The 7,322-nt window shown below is 42.0% G+C and overlaps 1 protein-coding gene across 2 annotated transcripts in view; it reads left to right on the forward strand.

Moving 5' to 3' along the window:
• Positions 1-7,322, forward strand: part of tesk1 (testis associated actin remodelling kinase 1) — a 27,049-nt gene that overhangs the window by 410 nt on the left and 19,317 nt on the right. Inside the window, exons 1-2 of one of the 2 annotated variants that reach the window (XM_035675323.1) lie at positions 476-965; positions 1,140-1,904. In XM_035675323.1, the coding sequence (XP_035531216.1) occupies positions 1,716-1,904 (189 nt within the window). In that variant the 5' untranslated portion in view covers positions 476-965; positions 1,140-1,715. Of the gene's footprint in view, positions 1-475; positions 966-1,139; positions 1,905-7,322 lie in introns of those variants that run through there. The other variant, XM_035675322.1, reaches the window with a different exon arrangement.

Below are 7,322 nucleotides of genomic sequence, written 5' to 3' on the forward strand. Positions count from 1 at the left end.
GTCATTGATATTAATTCATATTATTACTCCTCTTCATCCAGGCGTCGAGTTTTAAAGATAACAACTACACTTATGATCCCACGGGACAGACCCATCAGGGACGAGAGCGCATTGGTGGTGTCATACTTAATGGTACGGTATTAATTAATTTTCAAAGAAGCCCAGGATCGCCAACTTAATAAGTAAGATATGCTCCTAATGGGGATGATCCCTCCTTTTACCAAAACGCTCTCTCCAGGCCCACTCATTCCATCCTTGACGTTGCCCCGGTGAAGCTGATATAACATGTGGCCAATACATAAATTGCTGTGGGTTGGTGGTTGTGCATAAAATTGTAGTATGTAGAACCTACGACAACAGGGATTGAGTCTACTGGCATTGTGTGTGTGTGTGTGGTGTGTGGGTGTGTGTGTGTGTGTGTGTGTGTGTGAAAGAGAGAAGAAGAGAAGACACGAGAGAGAGACAGAGAGAGAGTTTGTGTATCCGGATGGGACTTGAGTGCGTGACAGACGAGCTCGCAAACTCAGCTCAGTTTGGCATCCATAATTTACAATCCGCAGCAGTCTGCAGGCTGCGTTGGAGATCCGCGACACGCAGGTTCCCGCACAGCATCAGGAGGCTCCCGCGGGCTGCATGCGCGACCCTCAGTGTGACAGAGCGACCACGAACAGCCCGAGTGATTGGATCAGTCTTTAAAAGATTGTCTGTGTGTGTGTGCAAAGTGCAGGCAATAACAATGAGAGGAGATATCTTGCTGCATCCGCGGCTGTTATCACCGGGGGAGCAGATAACGCGTCTAAACGGCCTCGTTTACGATCAACTCTCTTTTTTTTTTCTCTACTTAATGCAATTAATGTTTTTATCACGCGCCCCGTAATGTGACGCTGGTTGCAGATAAAACGTGAAAACACAATTTGAGGAGCTGCAATCAAGCTTATTCACGCCTCGAAGCACCGTGCATGAGAGTTTGTGTGATCTATAATCATTTGCCCACACACTGATCAGATTATGTTGCCGCCGGTTAACTCCTCTTGTTGGGTTTACATTAAGTCGGTGCAAGCAGATGCGCGCACACACACTTTATGATTGAGTGTATTAACACCCCTGTTTCCGCCCCTCTCTTCACTCTCCCTCTTCAGTTTTAATAGGCTGCAGCGTCAGTGAGGCAGCTCTGTGCGCACTGGAAACCCGGGATTCAATTGGTGGAACCAGGAGGGGAGCCCCGGCCTTTTCCACTGCAGGAGGAGCAGCAGAGTTAAGGAAACCAAGAGAGAGAGAGAGGGAGAGAGACCGACGCCGCTGCCAAGACAGCAGCAGCCTGCGCAGTTTCGTAAACGGCACAGCCTCCTCTGCTGCACGGCATGAGGGACTTCACCCAAACTGCGCACCGACTCTGCAGGATGCAACGCTGCAGCTGCGTGCTTTGTTAAAGAGACTCTAGAGACGCAAACCTTGTTCCGGACCTGTGCAGGAATTTGACAGGAGGAATTAGGCCTAACCGGTCGCTGACCACAGCTGCGACATTTCCCCGCTGAGACTTTATCATCCCTCCCCTCCACAGAGAGAGAGTGAGGGAGAGAGAGAGAGCCCTGCGCTGTGGCCTTGTAGCGGACATGGGAAATGTAAACAGTAGTCGGGCTGGATTTTAAACTACGCACACGTCCCACGTCCTCCTCCCGCCTCCTCCTCCACCTTCTCCTCCCGGGGCGTCCGAGATGGAGACGGAGAGGGTCAAGCCGGAGCAGGAGGGAGACGCAGAACCGCCCATGCACAGCGTCCACGGGACCAACCGGATCAGACCGTCCTCCTACCGGGCCCTGCGCAGCGCCGTGTCCAGCCTGGCCCGCATAGACGACTTCAGCTGCGAGAAGATCGGCGCAGGGTTCTTCTCCGAGGTCTTCAAGGTGAGATTAGGAGTGTATGTGGGGTGAAGAATGATTTTATGCACAAGCTGGCTTGAGGGCAGACTTTTAGTGATCACATCCTCCAGGTCTCCATGGTTACACATCATATTTTAAAGTGGGGGTTTTGTTTGATTTTTATTTTAAGGTGATCAGACAGAGTGTGAACTGATCGAAACTTTCTTGTCAGCCCCTGAGTTGAGCTGTTGACTTCCTGTTAACACTCTCTTTATATGACAGAAGTGGTATCCATGGCAACCTGCATCCTAAACCAAACAACAAGAAGATGCTGAATAATTGCAGGAGGAAGTTGGTGATGTGAGTTTTTTTCTTCTTTAAAGTCTGCCGTCAGGGTGGAAATTTATACCTCACCGTCCCAACTAAATGGTCCTCTGCTTACCACACGTGTGTTTGCAGTGACCCACATGTTGCTCGAAGTGGACATGGGGGTGTTTTTTGGTGTGTAAGTGGATACGGTCAGGACAGGTAGATCTGGCACACGTGTTTGGTAACTTTATACTCCTCCATCTCTGTTCAGATCCAGTCGCCTTCCTCCCTTTTGTCACGCTGCTGTTGACTTGCACAGGGACTCATTTTCAGGGTCGCCTGAGTTGCCACATACAGCCCGATACAGTGCGATGATGTTAGAGATAGCACAGCACCAAAGAAGAGCTGGCCAGGGAGCAAAGTGCATCACCTTTTTAAGAGGTGAACTTGCATTTTATTCTAATAATGATGAAATATTTAGTAGAAAATATTTGAATTCTCTGATTGGGATGCGGTAAAGGATTACAAGGATATAAAGTGTATAAAAAGTCAAATCTGTGGATCTTTCGAACAATATGTAGACTTGCTGGATATGAAGTAGGCACCTAGTTTTCTAAAAAGATGAATATTAATGTTTGAATTTCTCTCTTAATATTTAAATATCAGGCTGTGCTTTGATAAACTGCCTGATTACATGCAATAGTTTTGATAAAGAAGGATGGATTTTCTAGTTCTGCCTCCCTCTTTCTGTTTAAATTATTCTTATTACGAATATTATTATTTTATATTGGTGCTCAGCAAACTTACATGCACACACATGTTTTTCAGTATTGCAAGGCAGGATGAACACCACACACTTATAATATTAGTGTGATTATTCCACATGAGTCTACTTTAGTTGAGTCAGAGCATGTATCAACCTTCTTTTAAATAAGTACTGAAAAATCATTTGGCCAATCAAAAGACACAAGTGAACAGTTTTTGTGATTTTTATGTGGGGTTTTGTATTGTTGACCGGACAGAAATCTATTAGAGATTCTCAATTTGGGCTCCTGGAAAGTTTTAAGTACATTTTTCACAATTTTTGAGATTAAAATAATTGTCAGCACTGCCCTTGTTATGTAAAAATGTGGCAAAAAGATTCGCTATAATCACACTGTGCATGTTATGTCTGGCAGTGACTCTACAGTATGTGTAATAAGGACAGTTTGCATTATTGTACAAGTAGCCACATCTGGGTTTTTTGGGGGGAGAATTTAGAGCAATTTATGTGTTTTTTTGTTATGTAGAGTGTAATTGGATCTTTTCTCCTCCTATCACTCCTGCTTCAAACAACGGTGTCAGTGTTGTACAGAGTTCATGTTACAGTGTGTAGTTCAAGGTCTGGTGTATTTTTTTAATTCTATTTTTAGGGTTCTTAGACCCAGAAACAAGATTTAAATGACAAAAAAAAAAATGCTAACGTGTAAAATGAATCCCAGAGGAGACACTTAAAGGCATTAAAAAAACTTGTATTGAACTCTGTGACCAAAGTCCAGCTCTCTTTGTTCACTTCCTTTTAATCACCAGCGTCGGTATTGTAGTCATCAGTCATGTAAATAATCAAACTGACAGAAAGCCTTACTCTTTACTTCCAGCTGTAATACCTTCTTAAATTAAACAAATTTAAGAAGTATAACCTACGATAATTCCAGGTAGTCAATAAGGGATTATTTGGAGATCCTTCATACAGATGTAGGAGCGCTGCCAAGACTCACTGGAGCCGGATCGGTCGGTGTGTGTGTGTGTGTACGCCTTTCCTGCTTCCTCTTTCGAGGTACTTGTTTGATCTTTGGCTCTGTAGCTGAATGCATGAGGTGGTTTTATGCATCTCCCAAGAAAATCAGGTGTTCTGGCCTCGTTTTGTTTAGGTTGAACACCAAGTTTTATTCAGGACAGTGGGATTTGGACAAAAACTGGCTCATAGCAAACATGAATTCTTTCTTTCTTTTGCTATTTCATGCACAAATCTGAAATTATGCACATAAACAAGTGACATGAAAACGTGATAATGCACATAATGCTATATCTGTTTGTTTTGGCTTTGTGCTGAAGCTAATTATTATTCACAGATTAATCTCCTGAATACTTGGACAATTGATTTCTTGGTCTATAAAACGTCAAAAAACTAAAAAAAATGACCATCACAAGTTTCCAGAGACAAAGTGGATGTGTTCAAATTGCTTAAACAACCCCTAAATATAACAAAGGAAAGCAAGGTTTCACATTTTAGAGACCATAACCAGAAAATCTTTGACTCCTTTGTGTAAAAACTTACAATTCAAGTCTATATTCATTTCCTTTGGATCAGTTGGACTAATGGACTATTTCAGTTCAGCTCTGCTTTCTGTAAATGTACCAGGAAGATGTCTCGCTGTATTTTAGATCTCTGACACACAGTGTTGTCTCGTAACCCAAATGTGGGATGAGCCAAATGTTTGGCATGACGAGTTAATAGAAATTTACTATCACAGTGATCCATACTTCCATATTTAAGCCTTGTAGTACTAAGAGAGAAACTGAAAGATGAGGTGAAAAACCGGATTTGTATTTTCAGTTTAAAAGCTGTGAATTTAAACGAGCAATCCAGTTTTAAAAATGCACGGCCAAATCGACCCCCACCTCCATTAGATAAGACGTTTTGTGTTGCTTTGTGACAGAAAAAAAAGACTCCAGTCCTCCCGAAGCCACTCCCACAGCTTTGCCCTTTGAATGGCCAATGAGCATGCAAATGTCACCGTCTTTATGGCTGGCTTGTCAAGTTGGCACTTCAAGTTTGGATCTGCTTGCCCTTTTGATAGTGCCATATAAATGCAAAATTGTTACCGCAGCTATCAGTCACATTTAAAGTTAGCTGACAATGCTGACTGCACCATTATTCCGGTATCCTGGTCTGGTTCAAAGGACAAGGCCCCCGACTGTTAAAAAAAACCCTCTCTCAGATGTTTTGTTTATTAAATTTAGCAGTCCTTAACGGGTATATGGCACATTTACTTACATTTAGGTTTTGAAATGGATGTCCTGCACTTGGATACAAAGGCTCTGGCCTCCTACCTTGTGTGCTGATGTTGAGCTTCAGTCCTTTAGTGCAGATCAATGGAGGCTCGCGGCAGGCAGGCAGACAGGCAGCCATTCACCTCCCCAGTGTGCAATTGTGCAACCCGGAAAAAAAATAAGAGAGGGGAGAAAAGAAGGGAGCACACGTGTCGAGACAAATCCTTCAGGTGCTGTTTTTCATCTTCCTTTAATATTCTTCAAAGGGAAGTTCCTGGTATGTTTGTGTTTGTGTGTGTGTCCTTGTGCATAACTCCTGCTTTTGTTTCTGTCGGCCCCTTAAACTCAATCTGAAAACCTGAAAGCTCAAAAGCGATAATAACCGCTCGATCATAAATTGCAACATCACTCAACAGTTCAGTTAACCACAGGAAGCAATTATTTATTTGTTCTGTGTGTTTCCTGGAGCTTCACGGTGTCCTTAAGACAAACAGGTTGAATTGATTTCTAATTAGATTGTTCCTGCGTCATATTCCAGCTGTTTTCTCTACAGATAATCGCTCTGTATGTTTGCTAATACAGATAACACCTGCTGTCTAAGAGCAAAGAAAAACACAGAATAGGCTTCTTATCATATTTGGTTGTCATTTACATGTGACATGGAAATCTCACAACATTGTTTTCAAAAGCTTCTACAGCGTCCCAGTTCGGTTGAAAGTGTCTTTAATTTCCTTTTTAGAAGTCTCATCTGTTTTGGATCCGTTTTGGCCTTTTTTAAGATGCAATCAGATTACGAAAACCTTTTTTGTTGTGGGTTTAAAATAAATATTTTTAGGCATTTCGGGGAAAAAACACTCACTTTCTTGTTGCCTAGATGAGAAGATTGATGGAACTTGTACCCTGAATCTAAAGCTACAGCCAGCAGCTGTTTGCTTAGTCAAAGCTAAGAAGTTCCACCTACCAGTACCTCTAAAGCTTATTAATTAACACACATCTCGTTTGATAAAGCTGTATGAAAACCGTTGTGATTTCTCCAGAATCGCTGGCCCTGCTTCATCAAACAGTAACATTTAGTATTGCACAGGGTCCATTACTAATAAATAAATGTAGTTTGTCTGTCCTGTTTCCTGAATGCAGGGATTTTACAGCCTGCTGACGAAACCTTGTAACATTTTCATAAAGAGATCTGTTGTTAGTCTGGTCACGCCCCGGGTTCGTAGGTTGAGATAGTCTGATTGTCTCATAGCTTCATATTCTTGAGAATTTCAGGGCAGATACAAATATTTGCCTTTGGTGGTTGTTGCGAAAAGTGGGAGGTAAAATTTAAATACATTTCCACGAGTCACTTAGTGAAGATTTCTCCCTAACAAACCTACTTATTATAGTGACTGGGATTTACCCCGATTAGAGTCTACTGTGGAGAGTGTGTGTGGGGGGGTGATGGGTTGTTTTATGCTCACACATGAGATATGATGATGATAAGCTGAAGGAGAGTAATTAGATAAAGAGGGGATTTAAAACAGACTGGAGTCTCCAGAGGACAAATACTGTCAACTTGAATGAAGGGTTGATGTGCGTACGTTCGTGTGTGCGTGCGTGTGTGTGGCAGATGCTTGTGACAGAGCGTTAATGTGAACGAAATGGGTTGCCAAACACTGCTGTGGTGCCTCTGCTTGTGTGTACTGTGTGTGTGTGGTATAATGTGTGTTGTGTACTGTATATCCAGTTTTCGTGTGCTGCCACCGACTACAGCAACAGTTTGGTGTTATTGTACATTGACTTAAATCATATTGTGACTAATTTAAAGATAAAATAACTAACTTTTTAGTAGCGTATCATGTAATTTTGCATCCTTATATGCCATATCGTCATTAGAGCTGCAGCAAATAATTCACTATCAATTAATCTGACCATTATCATATTGATTAACTGTTTGGTATATAAAGATAACATCCTATAATCATTAGTCGACAGTGAGAAAGGAACATAATTTCCTCGAGCAAGCCCAAGTTCCCAAATCTGCAAATTCCTTGCTTTCTCCAACAACCCCAAACTATTATTATTATATTATATTATATTATATTATATTATATTATATAATATTACATTATTCTTATTGGG

The sequence above is a fragment of the Morone saxatilis genome, unplaced genomic scaffold (genome assembly GCF_004916995.1).
Source record: "Morone saxatilis isolate NCDOM2014 unplaced genomic scaffold, NCSU_SB_2.0 Contig4, whole genome shotgun sequence".
NCBI lineage: Eukaryota > Metazoa > Chordata > Actinopteri > Moronidae > Morone > Morone saxatilis.